The sequence below is a fragment of the Sphaeramia orbicularis genome, chromosome 6, assembly GCF_902148855.1.
Source record: "Sphaeramia orbicularis chromosome 6, fSphaOr1.1, whole genome shotgun sequence".
Lineage (NCBI taxonomy): Eukaryota > Metazoa > Chordata > Actinopteri > Kurtiformes > Apogonidae > Sphaeramia > Sphaeramia orbicularis.
Genome location: NC_043962.1, coordinates 15,907,107 through 15,932,347, shown reverse-complemented (window position 1 = coordinate 15,932,347; position 25,241 = coordinate 15,907,107). Strand labels below are relative to the sequence as shown.

At 39.2% G+C, this 25,241-nt stretch overlaps 1 protein-coding gene across 1 annotated transcript; it reads left to right on the top strand.

Moving 5' to 3' along the window:
• Nucleotides 1–15,848: 15,848 nt before the first annotated feature.
• LOC115421010 (homeobox protein MSX-1-like) lies at nucleotides 15,849–23,944 on the top strand. Its single transcript, XM_030136660.1, has 6 exons — nucleotides 15,849–15,896; nucleotides 19,788–20,154; nucleotides 20,245–20,289; nucleotides 21,116–21,264; nucleotides 23,364–23,477; nucleotides 23,631–23,944. Exons 1-6 carry the CDS (start codon nucleotides 15,849–15,851, stop codon nucleotides 23,790–23,792), a joined length of 885 nt encoding a protein of 294 aa, XP_029992520.1. The 3' UTR covers nucleotides 23,793–23,944.
• Nucleotides 23,945–25,241: the final 1,297 nt, after the last annotated feature.

The window sequence follows — 25,241 nt, the reverse complement described above, 5'->3', positions numbered from 1 at the left end:
AGGGTTGGGGTTAGGGTTTTGGCTAGGTTTAGGGTGAGGGTTAGGGTTTTGGCTAGGGTTAGGGTTGGGGCTAGGGTTACGGTTAGGGCTAGGGTTAGGGTCTTGGCTAGGGTTAGGGGTGGGGGTAGGGTTTTGGCTAGGGTTAGGGGGTAGGGTTTTGGCTAGGGTTAGGGTCAGGGTTAGGATCTTGGCTAGGGTTAGGGTTGGGGTTAGGGTTTTGGCTAGGTTTAGGGTGAGGGTTAGGGTTTTGGCTAGGGTTGGGGTTAGGGTTTTGGCTAGGGTTAGGATCAGGGTTAGGGTTTTGGCTAGGGTTAGGGTTGGGGTTAGGGTTTTGGCTAGGGTTAGGGTTTTGGCTAGGGTTAGGGTTGGGGCTAGGGTTACGGTTAGGGCTAGGGTTAGGGTAAGGGTTAGGGCCAGGGTTAGGGTTTTGGCTAGGGTTAGGGTTTTGGCTAGGGTTAGGGGGTAGGGTTTTGGCTAGGGTTAGGATCTTGGCTAGGGTTAGGGTTGGGGTTAGGGTTTTGGCTAGGTTTAGGGTCAGGGTTAGGGTTTTGGCTAGGGTTAGGGTTTTGGCTAGGGTTAGGATCAGGGTTAGGGTTTTGGGTAGGGTTAGGGTTGGGGTTAGGGTTGGGGCTAGAGTTATGGTTAGGGCTAGGGTTAGGGTAAGGGTTAGGGCCAGGGTTAGGGTTTTGGCTAGGGTTAGGGTTTTGGCTAGGGTTAGGGGGTAGGGTTTTGGCTAGGGTTAGGGTCAGGGTTAGGATCTTGGCTAGGGTTGGGGTTTGGGTTTTGGCTAGGTTTAGGGTCAGGGTTAGGGTTTTGGCTAGGGTTAGGGTTGGGGTTAGGGTTTTGGCTAGGGTTAGGATCAGGGTTAGGGTTTTGGCTAGGGTTAGGGTTGGGGTTAGGGTTTTGGCTAGGGTTACGGTTAGGGCTAGGGTAAGGGTTAGGGCCAGGGTTAGGGTTTTGGCTAGGGTTAGGGTCAGGGTTAGGGTTTTGGCTAGGGTTAGGGTTTTGGGTAGGGTTAGGGTTTTTGCTAGGATTAGGGTTTTGGGTAGGGTTGGTGGTAGGGTTTTGGCTAGGGTTAGGGTTTTGGCTAGGGTTAGGGTTTTGGTTAAGGTTAGGGTTTTGGCTAGGGTTAGGATCAGGGTTAGGGTTTTGGCTAGGGTTAGGGTTTTGGCTAGGGTTAGGGTTTTGGTTGGGGCTAGGGTTACGGTTAGGGCTAGGGTTAGGGTAAGGGTTAGGGCCAGGGTTAGGGTTTTGGCTAGGGTTAGGGGGTAGGGTTTTGGCGAGGGTTAGGGTCAGGGTTAGGATCTTGGCTAGGGTTAGGGTTGGGGTTAGGGTTTTGGCTAGGTTTAGGGTCAGGGTTAGGGTTTTGGCTAGGGTTAGAGTTGGGGTTAGGGTTTTGGCTAGGGTTAGGATCAGGGTTAGGGTTTTGGCTAGGGTTAGGGTTGGGGTTAGGGTTTTGGCTAGGGTTAGGGTTTTGGCTAGGGTTAGGGGGTAGGGTTTTGGCTAGGGTTAGGGTCAGGGTTAGGATCTTGGTTAGGGTTGGGGTTTTGGCTAGGTTTAGGGTCAGGGTTAGGGTTTTGGCTAGGGTTAGGGTTGGGGTTAGGGTTTTGGCTAGGGTTAGGGTTTTGGCTAGGGTTAGGGGGTAGGGTTTTGGTTAGGGTCAGGGTTAGGATCTTGGCTAGGGTTAGGGTTGGGGTTTGGGTTTTGGCTAGGTTTAGGGTCAGGGTTAGGGTTTTGGCTAGGGTTAGGGTTGGGGTTAGGGTTTTGGCTAGTGTTAGGATCAGGGTTAGGGTTTTGGCTAGGGTTAGGGTTGGGGTTAGGGTTTTGGCTAGGGTTGGGGCTAGGGTTACGGTTAGGGTTAGGGCCAGGGTTAGGGTTTTGGCTAGGGTTAGGGTTTTGGCTAGGGTTAGGGTCAGGGTTAGGGTTTTGGCTAGGGTTAGGGTCAGGGTTAGGGTTTTGGGTAGGGTTAGGGTTTTTGCTAGGATTAGGGTTTTGGGTAGGGTTAGGGTTTTGGCTAGGGTTAGGGGGTAGGGTTTTGGTTAGGGTCAGGGTTAGGATCTTGGCTAGGGTTAGGGTTGGGGTTTGGGTTTTGGCTAGGTTTAGGGTCAGGGTTAGGGTTTTGGCTAGGGTTAGGGTTGGGGTTAGGGTTTTGGCTAGTGTTAGGATCAGGGTTAGGGTTTTGGCTAGGGTTAGGGTTGGGGGTAGGGTTTTGGCTAGGGTTAGGGTTTTGGCTAGGGTTAGGGTTTTGGTTAAGGTTAGGGTTAGGGTTTTGGCTAGGGTTAGGATCAGGGTTAGGGTTTTGGCTAGGGTTAGGGTTTTGGCTAGGGTTAGGGTTGGGGCTAGGGTTACGGTTAGGGCTAGGGTTAGGGTAAGGGTTAGGGCCAGGGTTAGGGTTTTGGCGAGGGTTAGGGTCAGGGTTAGGATCTTGGCTAGGGTTAGGGTTGGGGTTAGGGTTTTGGCTAGGTTTAGGGTCAGGGTTAGGGTTTTGGCTAGGGTTAGGGTCGGGGTTAGGGTTTTGGCTAGGGTTAGGATCAGGGTTAGGGTTTTGGCTAGGGTTGGGGTTAGGGTTTTGGCTAGGGTTAGGGTTTTGACTAGGGTTAGGGGGTAGGGTTTTGGCTAGGGTTAGGGTCAGGGTTAGGATCTTGGCTAGGGTTAGGGTTGGGGTTTGGGTTTTGGCTAGATTTAGGGTCAGGGTTAGGGCTTTGGCTAGGGTTAGGGTTGGGGTTAGGGTTTTGGCTAGGGTTAGGATCAGGGTTAGGGTTTTGGCTAGGGTTAGGGTTGGGGTTAGGGTTTTGGCTAGGGTTAGGGTTGGGGCTAGGGTTACGGTTAGGGTAAGGGTTAGGGCCAGGGTTAGGGTTTTGGCCAGGGTTAGGGTTTTGGCTAGGGTTAGGGTCAGGGTTAGGGTTTTGGCTAGGGTTAGGGTTTTGGGTAGGGTTAGGGTTTTGGGTAGGATTAGGGTTTTGGGTAGGGTTAGGGTTTTGGCTAGGGTTAGGGTTTTGGTTAAGGTTAGGGTTAGGGTTTTGGCTAGGGTTAGGATCAGGGTTAGGGTTTTGGCTAGGGTTAGGGTTGGGGTTAGGGTTTTGGCTAGGGTTAGGGTTAGGGCTAGGGCTAGGGTTACGGTTAGGGCTAGGGTTAGGGTAAGGGTTAGGGCCAGGGTTAGGGTTTTGGCTAGGGTTAGGGTTTTGGCTAGGGTTAGGGGGTAGGGTTTTGGCGAGGGTTAGGGTCAGGGTTAGGATCTTGGCTAGGGTTAGGGTTGGGGTTAGGGTTTTGGCTAGGTTTAGGGTCAGGGTTAGGGTTTTGGCTAGGGTTAGGGTTGGGGTTAGGGTTTTGGCTAGGGTTAGGATCAGGGTTAGGGTTTTGGCTAGGGTTAGGGTTGGGGTTAGGGTTTTGGCTAGGGTTAGGGTTGGGGCTAGGGTTACGGTTAGGGCTAGGGTAAGGGTTAGGGCCAGGGTTAGGGTTTTGGCTAGGGTTAGGGGGTAGGGTTTTGGCTAGGGTTAGGGTCAGGGTTAGGATCTTGGCTAGGGTTGGGGTTTGGGTTTTGGCTAGGTTTAGGGTTAGGGTTAGGGTTTTGGCTAGGGTTAGGGTTGGGGTTAGGGTTTTGGCTAGGGTTAGGATCAGGGTTAGGGTTTTGGCTAGGGTTAGGGTTGGGGTTAGGGTTTTGGCTAGGGTTAGGGTTTTGGCTAGGGTTAGGGTTGGGGCTAGGGTTACGGTTAGGGCTAGGGTTAGGGTAAGGGTTAGGGTCAGGGTTAGGGTTTTGGCTAGGGTTAGGGTTTTGGCTAGGGTTAGGGTCAGGGTTAGGGTTTTGGCTAGGGTTAGGGTCAGGGTTAGGGTTTTGGCTAGGGTTAGGGTTTTGGCTAGGGTTAGGGTTTTGGGTAGGGTTAGGGTTTTTGCTAGGATTAGGGTTTTGGGTAGGGTTGGGAGTAGGGTTTTGGCTAGGGTTAGGGTTTTGGTTAAGGTTAGGGTTAGGGTTTTGGCTAGGGTTAGGGTTTTGGGTAGCGTTAGGGGGTAGGGTTTTGGCTAGGGTTAGGGTTTTGGTTAAGGTTAGGGTTTTGGCTAGGGTTAGGATCAGGGTTAGGGTTTTGGCTAGGGTTAGGGTTGGGGTTAGGGTTTTGGCTAGGGTTAGGGTTAGGGCTAGGGCTAGGGTTACGGTTAGGGCTAGGGTTAGGGTAAGGGTTAGGGCCAGGGTTAGGGTTTTGGCTAGGGTTAGGGTTTTGGCTAGGGTTAGGGGGTAGGGTTTTGGCGAGGGTTAGGGTCAGGGTTAGGATCTTGGCTAGGGTTAGGGTTGGGGTTAGGGTTTTGGCTAGGTTTAGGGTCAGGGTTAGGGTTTTGGCTAGGGTTAGGGTTGGGGTTAGGGTTTTGGCTAGGGTTAGGATCAGGGTTAGGGTTTTGGCTAGGGTTAGGGTTGGGGTTAGGGTTTTGGCTAGGGTTAGGGTTGGGGCTAGGGTTACGGTTAGGGCTAGGGTAAGGGTTAGGGCCAGGGTTAGGGTTTTGGCTAGGGTTAGGGGGTAGGGTTTTGGCTAGGGTTAGGGTCAGGGTTAGGATCTTGGCTAGGGTTGGGGTTTGGGTTTTGGCTAGGTTTAGGGTTAGGGTTAGGGTTTTGGCTAGGGTTAGGGTTGGGGTTAGGGTTTTGGCTAGGGTTAGGATCAGGGTTAGGGTTTTGGCTAGGGTTAGGGTTGGGGTTAGGGTTTTGGCTAGGGTTAGGGTTTTGGCTAGGGTTAGGGTTGGGGCTAGGGTTACGGTTAGGGCTAGGGTTAGGGTAAGGGTTAGGGCCAGGGTTAGGGTTTTGGCTAGGGTTAGGGTTTTGGCTAGGGTTAGGGTCAGGGTTAGGGTTTTGGCTAGGGTTAGGGTCAGGGTTAGGGTTTTGGCTAGGGTTAGGGTTTTGGCTAGGGTTAGGGTTTTGGGTAGGGTTAGGGTTTTTGCTAGGATTAGGGTTTTGGGTAGGGTTGGGAGTAGGGTTTTGGCTAGGGTTAGGGTTTTGGTTAAGGTTAGGGTTAGGGTTTTGGCTAGGGTTAGGGTTTTGGGTAGCGTTAGGGGGTAGGGTTTTGGCTAGGGTTAGGGTTTTGGTTAAGGTTAGGGGTTTTGGCTAGGGTTAGGGTTTTGGGTAGCGTTAGGGGGTAAGGTTTTGGCTAGGGTTAGGGCTAGGGCTAGGGCTAGGGTTAGGGTTAGGGTTAAGGGTTAGGGCTAACCCTAACCCTAACCCTAGCCCTAACCACAGCAGGTCCAAAGATGATGTAGGGAAAACCTGTGATGTAATAAAGCATCTGTCTCTGTCTCTCTCTCTCTCTCTCTCTCTCTCTCTCTCTCCCTCTCTCTCCGTTTCTCTTCCTTTACCGTCTGTATTTCACCACAACTGGTTAGGTTTAGAGTTTGGGTTAGGGTTAGGGTTACTCCTGGCAATGTGTACTAATATGAATAACTTTTGAATGGAAGGTCGTTGATGTGAAAAAAAAAAACAATATTACATTATGCCCATAAATAATGACAACTTCAAATTTTGTCATTAAGGCAAAAAATAACGTTAAATTATGAAAATATTTACATTTACAAACTATCCTGTAGCAATTAAATGTGAATAACCTGAACAAATATGTACAACCTGAAATGTCTAAAGAAAATTAAGCATAATTTTAACTATTTTCTGCCTGTTACTGAGTGTTTAGTGTCTTTGTAGATCTGAATCATAATGCACATGTAGAAATGATAAGATGAGGCAGAATAATATTAAAATTGCACTTATTTTTCTGAAGAAATTTCATTTTTTTCAGGTTATTCACATCTTTTTTGTTTGGATTGTTTACAAGAGTAAGTATTTTCATAATTTAATGTTTTTTGAGTTTTTTTTGCATTAAAACAAAGACAAAAATTTGAAGTTGTCATTATTTATAGGTTATTATGCTATTATTTTACTGGTCTGGCCCACTAGAGATCAAATCGGGCTGAATGTGGCCCCTGAAAGGAAATGAGTTTGAGACCCCTGGTGTACATGCTCGGTCCTCCGCATAAACAAAAGTTATCAATAAGTAATTCCAATTGTAATTGTAGTAGAGTTATTTCAGCATAGTGATCGCTTTGCAGTAATTTTGTTGAAGTTGATATTTCTGGATTATACGTTTCAGCGACATTTGTAATGTGCTAAGCTAAAGCTAATTATGCTAACTCTTTATAGCGGAGACCGAGCAGCGCTACTAGCCGTGACTGACCAACTACAATACTGTATTTCTGTATGTTCACAATAAATCCACCTTAAGTGAGACCTGCGCCCCCTCCTTCTTCCAACCTGTGGGACACAACAGAGAAACTGCACAATGCGGACGAAAAATAAGCACACAGGTTACATACACATAAACTTAGCTGTCCCACTTGCACCACTCAACACTCCAAACCGTACAAAAACCACCCAGACACACTTCCTCCTTGAAGACTTGGGCAGACCACTCCTCTGTTTGAACTGTTCCTGGCTGCAGCAAATAAACCAACCTAACATACAATACTCAACAGAAGTCTCATTTCTGTTCTTCACCGGCAAACAATGACATTTCCACAACGTAACTGGACTATACTTATCTGTTTTCAACTACACATAAGACATCAAAGGAGTAGGTTTGACTCTGACACTGGTGTGGACACTAAAGTGCTCCAAAGCAGCACTCCTGAAAGTTGATTTTTTTTTGCATTTGCAATCATGATTTCATGTCATGCAGAGCTGATCAAACAAGCAAACAATCATAGTCAGAAAAAAGTTCTGTAATTTATAATGTTTATAATGCATATCTGAATATCTAAAGCGAATACAAGAATTTAATGCATTCTGCAATTTTATTCTCATGACTAACCTATCCATCATTTTTTAACCTCACCTGTGAATTTTCAGCCCCTCCTCCTCTACCTCCTCCCTCCTCTCTACTGTGTGTTGCCTGACATAAATATGCTGATGCATGACATACGAACAGATTCTGGATACAGTGATCATACAGTTTGATGGTACAGTTATTGCCTGAGCAAAAAGGCTTTTAGTTTCTATTATTAAATGTGATTTATTCCCAAAAATATGGATAAAATCACATCTAGAATCTGAGGTTTTATTGTATTTTCCCCACAAATTTTCTTTATGTGTGTTTTTATACAGTTGCTCTTCCATAGAAATGCATTAAAATAATAAGTAAAGTAACTTTTAAAAGTGTTTCTGTTTGGTATTAAATAGTGTCTTTCATTCAATATCGGTGTTGAGCCTCTACAGTTCTATACCTTTGAACTAACTTACACTTTGACTCCTATAGAAGTGTCTTATGACCAATTTTCTTTTCTTTGACGTCCTTTACATCCTAATTACCGAGCACACCAGTGGTGATTTCTCATAGACTGCAAGGGAAGCCCGGCTTCCCCTAAAATTATGAAAATTAAATGGTTAAATCTGTTCGGTTGTGTTGGCATTTCATTGACTACAAATGTGTTAGAACACGTTCATCTCACAGACGAGTTCGTTCAGAATCAGCTTTATCACAAACCAACAGACTCGACGTTGTTCACTTCTCATACAGGGTGGGGAGGCAAAATTTACAATGAACATTTAGTTGTTTTTTCTCAGCAGGCACTACGTCAGTTGTTTTGAAACCAAACATATATTGATGTCATAATCATACCTAACACTATTATTCATACCTTTTCAGAAACTTTTGCCCATATGAGTAATCAGGAAAGCAAACGTCAAAGAGTGTGTGATTTGCTGAATGCACTCGTCACACCAAAGGAGATTTCAAAAATAGTTGGAGTGTCCATAAAGACTGTTTATAATGGAAAGAAGAGAATGACTATGAGCAAAACTATTACGAGAAAGTCTGGAAGATACTATTAAAGAAGAATGGGAGAAGTTGTCACCCGAATATTTGAGGAACACTTGTGCAAGTTTCAGGAAGCGTGTGAAGGCAGTTATTGAGAAAGAAGGAGGACACATAGAATAAAAACATTTTCTATTATGTCAATTTTCTTGTGGCAAATAAATTCTCATGACTTTCAATAAACTAATTGGTCATACACTGTCTTTCAATCCCTGCCTCAAAATATTGTAAATTTTGCTTCCCCACCCTGTACATTCCTGTTGCGCTGTTTTCTCATTCAATCTCTGCTCAGTGCATTTGCTCGTAGACACCGGGCGTCTATGGGCTTCAATGGGACTGAGTGGAACAGTTTTTTTCATTGCCTCAAAACTGGACAGTAATTGGGTAAATGCCACGATGTTGTCCCGCCCCCGGACGCCGGGCGTCTCTGGGGGTGAATGGAGCTGTGGGCGGAGCTCGGCCGGGCAGGACGCCAGAATCCCACGTGCAATGAGCACGGATGATCAGTCGAAAGGCTGAATCCTGTTTGATTGACAGCTATTTTGAGATCTACTCCTTCACTGACACAGTTCAGTTTAATACCGTCGCACATTCTGTTGTGAAATGAAGAGAGAAACCACTACGAAATTACTTGTTCATTTCTTGCACTGTAAATAAAACACACTCATTGTACTTCCTTATTTCAATTTAACATAATTTCAGCATTTTCTTGTTTCAGTTACATAATTTAATCATTTCTTGTTCGAGTTTAATATCGTTTTGTAGATAGTTAAATCACTCATACTGTCGGCTAGGTCTGAGTGAAAGGAGCTTCTCTTGTTTAAAAAGGCTGAAGTCTTACACCCACAACACAATGGGCCAAGGCCGTCTAAGCAGCCTAGCTCTGCTGGGCATTGACAGGACACTGGTCCAGTCCCTGGAAAAGACGCCTACTTGGTGCGATAAGGTCACTGACCATTTTCTTAAAAAGGAACAGAGGACCGAATGTATGTTTAAATAACTTGTTAATTTTTTTTGATGTAAGCCGACAATGAGCTTCCCCTGTCTGAAAGACGAGCAGCCGCCACTGAAGCACACACATATAGGCGCACGCACACGCAAACACACACATGTACAAATGTACATGTAACTGACACCACTGATATTCAAATCCATCTAGCTGATGTGACCCAGGCTGAACAAAAGCCAAACACACTGAAAACTTATGTTAGCGGTCCAACTAGCGGGTTCCTTTTACAAGTAGATGGAGTGACAGCGGGGACGGCCAATCACATGTACGTTAGCAAAACCAAAGAGCCATTTGGAGAGTGATATCTACATTAGAGGCGGGACTTCTAGCAGAGACGACTGTTAACCCTTTGTGTGCCATAATCATTGACTAAACACAACGGACAGCGGTTGGATTGATAGTGACTACACAGTAGTGGATGGATATTGGTAGGGACGTGTCCCTAGGGTCCCTACCCAATTCTATGCCCCTGTAAGACATACATGGAGGGAAAAAATTTAAAGCAAAAGATCAGGTAGATTAAAAAAAAAACAAACAAACAAAAAAAAAAACAACTATGACTGTGTTGTCCTAAATGAAGCAGCTTGTTGGGAAGTGATCCTGTGACTCAGTGAACTTTACACAAAACACAGCCTTGGGTGCGTTCAGAATTAGAGTAGGTTCACACTCTGGTTTTGTTTTTTCTTCATTCCTCTAGACTGACTGACTTATGTTACATGTGCAGGCTCGGGTCTCCACAGTGAGCCTCAGGTGACACATGATGGTCAGTGATTTATTGGTCTCATCTAAGGCACAAACAGCTTCATTTATTAGTTCATATTCATTTGTCCATTTATATGCATTGAATGTTGTATGTATGATTTATGAAGGCTCCAAAATCAAATTGATCCTCACAAAAAAAAAAAAAAAAATCTCTTACATCAATGCCATGTCCAAGAACTAATCCTTATTTTTCTTCCTATTTTGTGGTTTAGTTTGTTGAACTTCTAATCAACAAGATCCCTTTCATTCCTACTTATGAATAATTCTTATGAACACATTTGTCTCTCACATGTCTCACTGTTATTGTTGTAAAGTACTCATTTATTAACTGTTTGTTTTTGTATATTGTATAACCTTGTTTTTACTTTTACGAATCATTTTAGGCCAATTCAGTCTCAAGTGGGTCAGACCAGTAAAATACTATCATATAATCATATACCTATAAATAATGAAAACTACAAATTTTTCTCTTTGTTGAAGTGTAAAAAAAAGTGAAATTACACAAAAATGTTTACATTATAGACTAGCCTTCGCGAAAAATGTGAATAACCTGAAATTTCTTAAGAGATGTGGAATTTTAACAATATTCTGCCTCTTACTAAATGTTTCGTGTATTTGTAGATCCACTGTGATCTGTAAGTTGTGATGCACATGTATAAATGATAAACTAAGGCGTAATATTGTTAAAATTGCACTTATTTTTCTTCAAATGTTGTTCATGTTATGTTCAAGTACAGTTCGCAGATGTAAACATTTTCATTACGGAATTTGACTTTTTTTCACTCAAAAACAGAGAAAAAAACTTTGGAGTTGACATTATTTATAAGTTCTTATCCTATTATTTATATTATTTTACTGGTCCGGCCCACTTTAGATCGTATTAGGCTGTATGTGGAACTGAACTAAAATGAGTTTGACACCCCTGCACTAGAGGATCAATGACATTATATCTGTATGAGTGAGATATGAGATATGGGATGGATCCACACTAGATCTGTACCAAGGTTTGGGTCATAGAGGATAAGGTCACACAGGTACGGAACATTTAATGAAGCAGAAGAACGTTCTGTGAGGAGAAGGGAAACAACTGAAGGGAACAATATGTGACTACATGACTAAGATGACCCAGGACTGAAGCAGAACAGCAGGAGTTTTATATCACAGTAAAATGAAAAAATGTCCATCCAGCAGCTCCCAGATGTTTATGGACTGTTGGTAAAAGAAGAGGTGATGCTACACCGTGGTAAACATGAGCCTGTACCATGCTTTTGTAAAAGTGTTGTTAAATTTGAAATTAAAAATTATAAACCATTTTAAAAGAAAATAAAAAGTAAATAAAATAAAATAAAAATAAAATAAATAAAAATAATAAACCATTTTGAGAGCACCCAAAATGGTATAGTGCATTTTTTTCAATTTAAACATTGAATTTGTTAAATAAAAAAAATTAAAAAGAATTAAATAAATAAATAAATAAATAAATAAATAAATAAATAAACAAACAACTTTTTTTTAAAAGTTGTGAATGAAATATGGATTTATAGGTTTTGCAACACATTTGCATTCTGTTTTTATTTACATTACATACAACATCCCAAGTTTTTTGAATGAATGAATAAATGGATTAGTGAATGAGGCTTTTATTTCAGACATATATAATTAATAAAAAAAAAACCTATACAAACACAGACAAAAGGAAATGCCTGCAAATTATCAGCAGAAAAATTGCATTATTACATTGAATTAAACATTTATTACATTTATTACAACATTTATCAATTAAAACTGAACTGATTAGAACAGAAAAAATTATTAATATAATGTGGAAATAGTCAGAATTTTAAGTCATTGTTTGTTTGTTTGTGATTTTGAATATGCATCAATTTTTTTGTTATTTTTATTGAGCTATACTTAGTGGTCTTATTTATTTATTTATTTATGTATTTATGTATGTATGTATGTATGTATGTATGTATGCATTTACCTTTATTTAACCAGGAAAACCTCATTGAGATTAAAAATCTCTTTTTCCTGGCCAAGACGGGCAGCAGTACATGAAATAGTAACAGACACAAACTTTCACACATAAAAACAAAAACCTTTACAACATCTTAGTTTGGTGAATTTTATTGGTTATTTATTTGGTTATTTTATGAATTTCCATTTGGGGACTAAATCTGTATCTTTATCTAACCTTGACCTCCACTAGTGATCACATTTCTTCTATGATTACAGGAAACCTAAATTCACTGAGCAGCCAAAACCACTAGATGGAGACATATTTACAACATCACAAAAAGCCTTTTCTCTTGTCACCGTTAACCAGTACACCCAGTGTTTTAAGGTGAACCAGTGTGAGGGGTCATACTGAGGCCAAACTGATAAAGAACAGCCTCAGCAATAAATCCGATGATAAGAAAGAGAAGTAACAATTAAAACGTTTTATAGTTGAATACTGTCAACCAGGTTTCAGTCAAACTACACAACCACAGATGAGTCACTGAGGCCTGGATTTACATCTATTATATAATAATAATATGTTAAATCTATAAAATCTGGAAGAAGATGCAGAAGTTTTATTAAACAATGAGTGTGAAAGAGTGATAAGGTTTTATGCTCGGTGTTCTTACAGGACTTAGAACACAGACATCAACCATGCGGCCCAGGGGCCAAATCTGGCCGCCAAAGGGTCCAGTCTGGCCTGTGGGATGAATTCCACTGATGATATTGACAATCAATGGTGTAAAAATCACTTTAATTCAGGTTCCACATACAGAACAATTAAATCTCACTTGGGTCAAACCAGTATAATATTATCATCGCAATAACCTATAAATAATGAAAACTGCAGATTTTATCTTTGTTTTAGTGGAAAAAAAGTAAAATTACATGAAAACATTTACATTAACCCTTTCATGCATAGTGGTCACTACAGTGGACAGTTATTCTACAGCTGCTCTCTTGTATATTCATGGATTTGTTGTTTTAGTTCCATATAAGACAACCATTGGACGCTCATGCATCATCCTATACACTGACATTGAAAACGTTACTGTAACTTCGCTGTTCTTGATAAACTTAATCTAACATGTTTGAGTGTAAATCAATTCTTTGTTATTGTTATTAGACTGTAATAGACAACAAAAAGTTGTTTTGTTTTTTTTTTGGCATATTACGAGGGCCGTTCAATAAGTTCATGGCCTCACCCAGAACAGAACAACACAGACTGATAATTTATATTTTATTTTTCAACATAATCTCCATTTACAGCAATGTACTTGGTCCATTGATGTTCAAGCATCACTATCCCATCATGAAAGAATGTAACATCCTGTATTATAACAACCAGTATTTCTGGGTGAGACCATGAACTTATTGAACAGCCCTCGTATGTCCATGAAGTGAGTAATGACTACCCAGATAGCAAAGAGACACTGGGCCGGATCTGGAACTGAATCGCTGACCGAGTCGGCCCGGAACCGTTTGGCGGATCTGGCCCAGTGTCCAAACGCACAACGGGCCAAAATTGGTACGGCTCCGCGAAACGGATCTTGTACAGAAGCGGCCCGACTCTGGCCCAGCTCCGTCCCAAATAGCAAAAAGAGATACTGGGCCGGACCTGGAACAGAATCGCACCCCGACACGGCCCGAAGCCGTTTGGCGGATCTGGCCCAGTGTCCAAACGCACATCGGGCCAAAACTGGTACTGCTCCGCGAAACAGATCTTGTACAGAACCTGCCCGGTTCTGGCCCAGCTCCGTTGTGCCGGAGTCTCCCGCATTCCAGATGCGTTTCAGACCCGTTTGCCAGATCGGTGCCAGACCCGTTAGCCCTGTAGAAGATCTGTTTTGCGGAACAGTACCTGTTTTGTCCAGATGTGCGTTTGGACACTGGGCCAGATCCGCCAAACGGTTTCAGGCCGTGTCGGGGTGCGATTCTGTTCTAGATCCATCCCAGCGTAACCGAGCGTGTGGAAGATGAGCCCTGACGGCATGATGTGTAAAAAGGATGACAGTTTTAACTTTGGAGGCACTTTATTTCTTCACAACACTGTCTTCAACACCAGCATGAACAACCTACGTTTTTACACACAAAGCACACTTCCTGCCTTCACAATAAAAGCACTCTGTATTACATCCTGTCAGTCCTCATGAATAAATCATTCTATAAATCGGCAGCACAGAAACATTGCTTACACCAGCATCTCTTTGCTCTCTGAATTATGTATGGCATTATTATTGCTTTTGTTGTTGTTATTATTACTATAACTATCATCATTAACTGGCCTAATGCTGTAGTCCTTGTTTAGGCTATATGTAAAATACCAAGATCAGACCAGTCTAGACAGGTCATGAATTTGCAGGGGCTAATACCTGACTGTGGAAAAATTAAGACCAAAAATATCTACACGCAAATGAATGTTTGAAGCTGAATCAAGGATGTAGTCTATGTATCTGTTTAACATGGCTTACTTTTTAGTCTGAGTCGTGTTTGTCTGTACAACTAGATCTTCAATCAAGAACCAATGCATATAGATGAAACAGTTTTATTTAACGCTAGGCCATATTAACAAACATGTATGAAAAAATTTAAACAACTGATAGAACACAGTAAATTACGACAAAAACTGAACTGACTGTCAAACTGACTGGAAAAGCCCGAAAACAAAAACTTAATGCCTGGCTCAGCGTTGACGCCTCTCTCCCTCTCCTGATGCCCGCTCCATCCAAACCATCTTGCAGCTGCTGACTCCACTGGTGGCGGATCTGGTGGAGCCGCATTTTCTCACAGTACCTATAATGTAAAATAGACACAAACAGAGTGAATATTTTTTCAAATAATTTTTTAGGTAAGCCCATAGCCGCCTGTGAGTATGTGACAGTGGGAAGAGTGCATAAATGACAGAATAGATTGAATGAATATGTAATATGGGGCGTTGACACGCAATTGTGCATGTGCTGGGAGGAGAAAATGTAAATACAGTATATTCAATCCAAACCCCTTACCCTCCCCTACACACACACACCTTTAAAATGAAAAATGAGTGAATGAATGAGTCATGCAATACCTTCTATGACTAGACTCCTCCAACGTTACATTTCCATGCATCTGGATCATTCAGCGCACTGTTACCATTAGTGCTGGTGTATCCCACAGCAGTTTCTACAGCGTATTGTCTCCAGTAGCGTACACAAAACCCTCATTTAAATAGGGTGGTCTGCAAGACTTTGCACCTGTTGTTATTTGCACAATCTTTGTAAATCACCCTCAAACCGCGGTCCAGCCCCACACACAAAACTGTGCAAGCAAATTACTAAATGCAAATTATGATCTTCGTAGATCTGGCCCTTAATGTCCAAAAACTGCGATCAATCATCAACAAATTTATTTAATAAATTGTCTGTCTGTTTGTCTGTGTCTGTGTGTGTGTGTGTGTGCGTGTCTCTAAAATATGAAAAATGAAAAATCCATCTAATAAATGGTAATGATAAGTAACCTTTAAAAATAGAATAGAATAAGAACAAGTCCACCTCTAATCTGTTGATCCGCTGCTGTTTTCTGACATGAAACTACTTTAAGCTTTTTCTCTAATGTGCACCTGATAAAGGTTAACGGGACAACATCCATAATATTAGGGTTTTTGTTTTGATTTTAGGAGAGGTGAGAGTTGACATGATTAGATATGTTCACACAAAATTTGGTGACGATTGATCATAGTTTTCAGACATTAATCCATCTTAAGCTTTTTTTTTTTTTTTTTTTTTTACTTTCACAGTTTTAGACTGTTCGTCTGCAGCCCTGTTATATGACCATCATATAGCTTAGCATAGCATGTTAGCTAATATAACGGATGCTAATAGTTTGGTCACTACATTACCGTGTAATGTGTGACTGACGTTCACCTCTTAACTAGCATTTGGCATCCATATGCGCCTCAAAACTCACTACACAACATTACTATGATTTTTATTTTCAATCATTATTCAATTTATTTACATTATTTAATCATTATTTTTCATCAGACACAGTCACGGCAGCTTTCCCCTTTCCAGACTGTAACAACCGACTATTCTATTAAAACAGACATACAACTGACTGAGGTGAACAGAGTTATGTTTGGAAAAACTGTTACACCAATCATCATACTAGTTTGACATACTTTGAACCAAATACTGCAAATCAGAACAAAAAATCAGAGTACTCACCTGTAATGTGGAGTGTGTCCATACATCTGCATCCGGATGACAGTGGAGCTGGACAAACTGGACCAGTCAACTTCACTGAATGGGGTTAGACTTAATGAAACAACTAATAGATTTTTTTTTTTTTTTCTTTTCCCTTTATTCAAAAATATGATTACTTATAATTAATTATTCAATTATGACACTTTTTATATTTAAATGTATTTATTTACTATTGTTAATTCCAAAAGGTTCAGACATATCAGAGGACATACACCCCCGTGATTTTTTTTTTATTTGTTCCATTCCATTAAATTCCGGCGCTTCTGGCGTAAACCTGTAACACTGATGTGGGCCAGGTCCGTGTACCTGTCCTGAGACGGAACCAAATCCCGCTCTCACACAGTTTCGGCGCTTTCGGCTGAGTTCCGTCAAACGGCATTTCAGTGGACTGGCAGGAATGTCACATTTCCATTGAGTTACTTCCAAGGGTTGTCATTATAGATCATCACTGATCACAGATCCCAGATCATTGATGGGGGTAACCTGTGGGACCCGTGGGTGGGGCTGGGGTGGGTTAAGAAAATGTCACTTTATTTGGGGTCGGGTTGGAGCGGCTCAAACAGATACATCAGATCCAGCTAATGATGATGATGATGGAGGGGTGACAGCTGACTGGTCCCCCCCCCCGCCCCCGTCCGTTCGCTGACCAACCCCACCCCAGTCCGACAAAGGAAAATACAATACTTTTCTATAGCCTTTGTGCTTTTCATCTTAATAGAATATTTCATTTGAGTAGTCAGCAGAGCCTTTAAAAATTATGTGTAAAAGTCAAATGAGGCGCAGTGGCCACAGATGTGCATCTGAACACTTTACATATTGAACTAACATGGGCTTTAAAGTTTTACTGTGATTCCCCAGATGGCAAAGAGATACTGGGACGGATCTGGAACAGAATCGCCCGAAACCGTTTGGTGGATCTGGCCTGGTGTCCAAATGCACATCGGGCCAAAACAGATACTGCTCCGCCAAACGGATCTTCTAATGGTCCGGCTCTGGCCCAGTTCCGTTCAATCACATCTAGAATATACACGAGAATCATGCTGGCCCAGATTTGTATTACGACTCTGGTCCAGATTCGTATTACGATTCTGGTCCAGATCAGTATTACTACTTTGAAAATCAGTCTTGGTTGTGTGATGGGAGACTGTTCTGGGCCGAATCCGTAAGCCAGCACAACTCCAGAACTGCTAGAGAGAGCTGGAAGACGGATCCAATGCAGATTTGGTCCAAAGTCAGAAAACGGATGTGAGCTAGAAACGGATGTAAAGGCTTTCATGCGGATCCGGCCCAAAGGTAATTGCTATCTGGGTAGTATTAGAGTACACTACAAACAAAAAGTTAAGGATATTTCTTTTTTTTTTTTTTTTTGTCATTTTTTTGGTCATTTTTGCCATTTGTAAATAATACTATGTCTGGTCATAAAAAAAAAAAAAAAGTGTTTCAATTCAGTTCACACACAAAAAAGTAAAAAGCATTGTGCAAGAATCCCGACTGAAAAAAAAAATAGGCCAAAAATTTAAAATATCCATAACTTTTTGTTTGTAGTGTATGTTAAAATGTGAGAAAGCATCAAATTAGCAGCATTTAATATTTTTATTTGACAGTTTTCACACAGTATATCAGTAAATACATGTTTTTTTGCTTCAAAAATTAAACACATGGTGTCCAGCTTGGTGGACATTTTTGCAACTCCATGAAAAATAACTTCATAAAAAAAATAATATTGATAATTGCATTGTTTGTTTAATTCCCAAAGAGAAATAAAGAAAAAAATCTTGATTAATGTTCTCATAATTCATGCATGAAAGGGTAAATCAACTATCCTTTTGCAAAAAATGTGAATAACCTGAACAAATATGAACAACCTGAAATGTCTTAAGAGAAGTATACGCAATTTTACCAATATTCTGCCTGATACTAAATGTTTTATGTATTTGTAACTGTGATATAAGTTGTAATGCACATTTGTGTAAATGATAAACTGATAAACTAAAGCAAAATATTGTTAAAATTGCACTTGTTTTTCTTAAGACATTTCAAGTTGTTCATGTTATTCAGATTTTAAGGAAACATTGTAGATGTAAACATTATCATAATGTAATTTTATGTTTTCACTGGTGTTATTTTACTGGTTCTGGCCCACTTGAGATCATACTGGGGTGAATGGGTACTGTTACATGATGATTTTTAAATCCGATTTGTTTTTCCAGAAGAAATTAATGCGGAAGTAAAGTACTTTCTCTTCAGTTTACATGGAAATGTGAAACCTGAATAAAGGTTTACATGAGAAACGTTTATTCGGTTCTCGCAGCCCTTCTGTTAGCTTAGCTTAGCATAGTCACTGCATTTCCATGGTCACACGTAGCCAGTTTTTTAAAGGTGATTTGTTGTCTTTTGTAAGTGATTTTGTGAAATCCGATTCTCCCTAATTATTTCTTTAGATCCACGACTTACTGCACTCATACAATCTTGGGACTGTTGTGTTAATGGAAGTTGGAAAATCTTTTTGTTGGAAGGGATGCATGCGCTAAATTAGCTTTGCTTTACCGTTTTAGCTTTGCATTAGTTTTTATTTCCCAAGATTTTCTTACTGCAGTAAGTCACATCGCCATGATTTGAGCCTCAATTTGTGATCATATTGACCCCACCGGACTAAAGTAATGATTAGGGAGAACTGAATTTCACAAAATCACTCATAAAATACTACAAATCACCTATAAAAGCCTGGCTACGTCTGACCACAGGAATGAAGCGATTATGCTAAGCTAGGCTAAGCTAAGCTAACGGAAGGGCTGCGAGAACAAGCCAATCGGTGCACTGCAGTACAAACTGTTTTACCCACTTATGGAACTCATTAGTGCATGACAAATGAATGAATAAAAAACAGGTGATGAACTCTTCTTTCAGGGTTTTCCAGGCTGGTAGATCCCATCAGAATAGCCCACTGGAACGGTCTGGGTTGACTAGACTGCATCGCATATTCTTCCGCCAGCGCAGAATGTGTGCGTCATCGCGACAGGACACGACAACGAGCATGTGCAGAATGGAAGGAATAAAGTCCAAATGGAATAAAGGGTTTACATGTCCGAGGAATAATTTAGACCAATTCAAAAGCCCGATCGGCCTGCCCATGGGCCGAAAAAATTATATTAATATTCATCTACTATAAAAATATAATAAATCAGGACAATGACTGTTTTTTTCAACTATTGCTCAAAGTTTAGACCCTAATGTTAATAAAAGTACATCAAAAGTGTATTTTAGTGCAAACTTTAATGTTCAAACATGATTTTTAATCTTTGTGGGGTGAAATATACGCTATTAAAAATCTCCGACACAAACTATTAATTTATGCATATCATCGTCAATCCAGCCAAAAAACAAAACAGGCGAGGAAAAAAAAAATTCAATTTCTCTTTTAGTTTGTTACAGTTTACTCAGGCTTAGTAATAGATACAATATTTTAGACAATGGGAATAGATTCTGTGAGGTCTCTAAATGTCCATAGACACCAAGAACATCCATATGAACCTTATTATTGTGAAGTAATTCTTCATTTACTTTGGGTATGTCTTTTTAGGCGTTTTTCCCCTGAAAATATGGTCAGGGTTGAACAGGTTAAACCAGTGACTTTAATCAGGTTTAAATTTAATCCCAACTTTTCTTTTTCAACTGGAATAAGTTGTTTACCTGGGCATCTGAAATAGGATCTAACCTTTAATCAGTTTAAACCAGGAATAAAAGCTGTCATGTAAACGCACGGACTGTGGCCCCTGAACTAAAATGAGTTTGACACCCCTGACTTAGAATGTCAACGTCTTCCATGAGCAGTTCCGTAACGCACATGTAAACATTTATGACACTTCTGAGTTTTCTTAGAAGAACGCTGTTAAACGTTGACAGTTGCTCCTCCTCTGTAATCTCCATGTGATGCAGGTCAAACAGAGGGAACAGAGCAAACACACACCAGAGCCAAGTCAGAAGGCACCAGTTTTATTACCTGGTAGGTGTTTCCGAAGGGAGGCTGGGAAATATCCAACCTTCTATTTCTATTTTCTGTCTTCTGCTGAGGGACTTCTGATGATGGCAGGGGACAAGCTTTTGGACATGTGGACAAGAGGAGATTCAGAGAAGGAGCCTTGCATAGGTCAAGACAGAGAACCTCAACCGTGTAAAAAATTATCCCATTCCATTGAGGAAATTCTGAGGAGACCCACATGTGTCAGAGAGGAGAGAAGAGTCGATTGTGACTGGAGCGTGATCAAGGAGAACAACCCAATATCTGAGCAGCTTTCATGTGCAGGTAATGGTGTTGGAATGACATGAAGATATGAGTCTGAAACACTGTAAAAAAAAAAAAAAAAAAAAAAGTAACTGGAATATGTGTCTATAGAAAGTTCACAACTGAGGCTAGATGAGGAGTCTCCAAATGACAGAAGTGAGTATTGAAATAAAAAACAAAACAATAATAATAATAATAATAATAATAATAATAATAATAATAATAATAATAATAATAATAATAGAATTAGTAATATCAAATAAGTCTACCTGGAATATGTGTCTATAAAAACTTCACAACTGAGGCTACATGAGGAGTCTCCAAATGACAGAAGTGAGTATTGAAATAAAAAACAAAACAAAAACAATAATAATAATAATAATAATAATAATAATAATAATAATAATAGAATTAGTAATAAAAAAAAAGTCTAACTGGAATATTTGTCTATTGAAACTTCACAACTGAGGCTAAATGAGGAGTCTCCAAATAACAGAAGTGAGTATTGAAATAATAAGAATAAGAATAAGAATAGAATTAGTAATAAAAGAAAGTCTAACTGGAATATGTGTCTATGAAAACTTAACTGAGGCTAAATGAGGACAGAAATTAGTATTGAAATAATAAGAATAAGAATAAGAATAACAGAATTAGTGATCATTTAAAAAAAAAAGTCTAACAGGAGACAGAAGTGAGTATTGAAATAATAATAATAATAATAATAATAATAGTAATAATAATAATGAGATCTGTATATTTTAGATGTACAGTGTGTGTGCTTGATAATGAAAAGTGTTTAAAAAATAAATAAATACATAAATAAATAAATACATAAATAAATTTTTTAAAAAAAGATAGCAAACTGTCGCTAATAACCTGTTTAAAATATCTATATCACTGATAAAACAGCCGCTAAACACAAAAAAAAAAGAAAATGAAAAGTGTAATGAAAAGTGACACCCTGACGCTCCCTGGGTTACAGGCCAGAGGAAGAAGAGGCAAACGAGGGTGACTTTTACGCCGTTCCAGGTGGAGGAGATGGAGAAGGTTTTCCAGCAGATGCACTACCCAGACGTAAACAGCAGAGACCAGTTAGCTTCTCGGCTGCACCTCACTGAGAGCAGAATACAGGTAAGCTACTGTCTTACATACAGTCGGGGAAAAAATTACTAGACCACCCTTGTTTTCTTCAATTTCTTGTTCATTTTAATGCCTGGTACAACTAAAGGTACATTTGTTTGGACTAATATAATGATAAAAATAAAAATAGCTCATAGGAGTTTAATTTCAGAGCTGATATCTATCCATTTTCCATGGTTTTCTTGATAATAACCAAAATCACTTCAGTTCTTACATCAATATCTATGGCATTGTACTGACAAAAACAGCGCTGTTAGGCATTCCATGTTTTCTTTTGTCTGTTTTAGTCACATGATACACACAGGAGTTAGGACTTGATTGCATAACCATTGTTTTTGATGACTTTTGATGGTCTAATAATTTTTTGCACGACTGTATGAGGCTGATTTAGTATGACTACTATATAATGTCTGCTGTGTATTTTAGGTTTTTACTAGAATAGAATAGAATAGAATAGAATAGAATAGAATAGAATAGAATAGAATAGAATAGAATAGAAAATCTTTATTGCCATTGTGTAGTACATTCTATTAAAAATAAATAAATAAATAAATAAAAATATTGTAGTAATTGTATCTGTAAAAATTGTTGTATTATGCAGTTTCCAATCAAGACAATTGTTTAATGTAAAAAAGCTAAAACTTTCACTTTCCTGGGTCTCAGGGGGATATAACATCACATCATAACACAAGGTATCTCATGACACTTTACATTTAGGGCTGGTTTAAACCAGACCCTTAAGCCAATTCACAGATGGCGTTACTTTTTGCAACAATATACAATATCCATACAAGTGTTGAGAATATTCCAATAAAAAATGTGGCAATAATCAAATAAAGTCACGCAATAAAGTCTATCAGCATATTCAAATAATTACTTTATTCCTGTATAACTAGTTCTGCTCAAGTCAACACACAGCAGCTTCTCAGTGTCTTCATGTAGGTATTTAGGTCTGGAAGTTAAATGTTGAGTCTAACTGTTCCAGGAGTCACACATTCAGCCTTGATCTTTGGACGTCTTCTTATGAAGGGCATTACAAATGATGAATGAAACAATGCAGGATTTAACTGATTGGTCAATCATTGATCAATTACTTATTTTTCCTAGAATCATAAATTGGTTTGTATCATACTTTGGCACTCAGTTATGTATTATATACCACTTATACTGTATATCATAAATGTATCTTTAGAAGCATGTTTTCCTTGTGGATTTTTTTTGGGATTGCGTTGAATATTATAGTTTTTCAGTATAGTATAGTATAGTATAGTATAGTATAGTATAGTATAGTATAGTATAGTATAGTATAGAATTGAATAGAATAGAATTCTGTAGCATAGCATAGCATAGTATAGTGTAATATAATGTAGAATAGAGTAGAATACTATGGTATAGTATAGTATAGTATTGAATAGAATAGAATAACATAGTAAAGTATAGTATACTACATTATAGTAATACAATGCTATACTATACTATATTAAGTATAATATAGTATTGCATAGTAGTATAGTATAGCATACTATACTATACTATACTACACTATACTATATTATACTACAGCATATTATACTGCACTATACTATACTATACTATACTACACTACACTACACTATACTATACTAAATATAGTATAGTATAGTAGAGTTTAGTATAGTATAGTATAGTATAGTATAGCATACCATACTGTACTATTATAATATAGTATACCGTACTACACTACACTATACTAAGTATAGTATAGTAGAGTTTAGTATAGTATAGTATACCGTACCGTACTATACTATTATAATATACTATACTGTACTACACTATACTATACTAAGCATACTATACTATACTATACTATACTATACTATACTATACTATACTATACTAAGTATAGCATAGTGTTGTATAGTAGTATAGTATAACATAGCAAAGCATATAGTAGAGTAGAGTAGAGTAGAGTAGAGTAGAGTAGAGTAGAGTAGAGTATATATACTCTACTGTAGATGTTAGTCTGAATCTTTCTTGATTCTGCCTCCTGACTAGGTTTATGTATTTATTCTGCTTTTTCATTTGTTTCCTTTTTTGCTGTTGTCTGTCAGATTTGGTTTCAGAACCGCAGAGCCAAATGGAGAAAGACCGAAACACTGAAGGATATAGAACTTATGGCTCAACATCATATTACTTCAGGTCATCATCAGCTGTTTTATTATGAGGTAATGGAACATGTTGGTGTTAAAATCACTACATATAGTTCTGACACTCAAAATTCACATCCTATTGAAGAGACAATGTGATTCTGTTGTAAATGCAGATATCTGACAGGTGAAGCTGTAACTGATCTAACTGCCGTCTCCCTGCTCTCCCAGAAACCCCAGGTGCATGCAGTGTGCTGGCTGCCCTGCTGCTTACCTAAACCCCTTCAGTCTAGATTGTTCCTCAGAGCGACGTGGGCTCCCACTACGCTGACCTGCACTAACTGTCCAGATCACAGGACTCTGCATTTTGACCGTCTGGGAACAGACAGATAGTGCACATTCTTACAAATATTGACATAATGTTAAAGCTCTATACATGTCATGTGGTCAAAGGTGAAGTGATGAATATCTTGTGATATTCAACACTGTTGTTTAACTCTATATTCTGTAAAGTATTGTTTTATTGATTTATTTTCAGCTCCAAGGCTTCAATAAAATGACACAGTTTTCATGTGCATAGTTTTTTCATTCACCAGTAAAGCTGATTGACAGTTTGCTTGTGCGTAAATGACTGAAATCCACAGGAGGAGTTTGTTATCAGTCTGCACTAATGCATTTGTACAGAGCAAGGTTTGAGATCACTTTGTCCTGCTGAGGGCTTTGTTCTGCTGTGTTGTTCCACTAAAGACCTTTTTTTTTTTCGTGACACTACACTTCCTTGTCAGAGGTAGATACTGTGCATACCATAAACAGTTTATCTGTAAGACTGTTTGATAACTTGTCCTTATCTTAATTTGGGCTTGTAAACTGAGGTGACTGGCGGGTCAGCTGCAGGATCTGGAGAGGTTGTCAAATGTGATCAAAGGGGAATTACCTGCAGAAATTATACAAACGTGAAGTTGATGTCAGGATTTGCTGGTTTTATTTATATGTTGACTTAAAAGAAATTAAGAATGATCCTCTACAAACTAATGCCCTAATGTATTTGTGAATTTTACGTCATGCTACTTTAACTGTATCTCACAAATGTCCCTGCAACTACATGTACTTTAACCCTTTAAAGGACACTCAGAAATACAATGAAATTCAACATTTCAAGTGTGTTATTGGAGGAAATAACAAGACTTTATTACTTTTGTGATATTTTTCAAATTTTTTTAGTTATGTAGAAAATCAAGGTCGATGAAATTACTGTATTTGGTTCCTTGCCCAGAAATGACAAAAAAAATTACAAGAAGTACGTAACTATAAAAAATATAAGAAAAACACATGTAAGGTGAAAGGAACATGTATTTTAGAACATGAGAACAACATGTTTAGAACATTAGAACATCATAAGTGAATCAAGAAGTGAAATAAGAAAATCAAGGTCAGTGAAGTTACAGTATTTGGTTCCTTGCCCATGAGTGGCTATATATATATATATATATATATATATATATATATATATATATATATATATATATTACAAGAAAAACACATATAAAGTGAAAGGAACATGTGTTTTAGAACATGAGAACAATATTTTTTAGAACATTAGAACATCATAAGTGAATCAAGAAGTGAAATAAGAAAATCAAGGTCAGTGAAGTTACCATATTTGGTTCCTTGCCCGTGAGTAGCAAAAAAAAAAAAAAAAATTGCAGAAATATATTTAAAAAATACAAGAAAAACAGATGTCAGGTGAAAGGAACATATATTTTAGAACATCTGTTGCTGACTGTTGCTGTCACTGTCTTATAATGTATATGAAAATGACCAAAAATAGTCACTTGCCCAGTG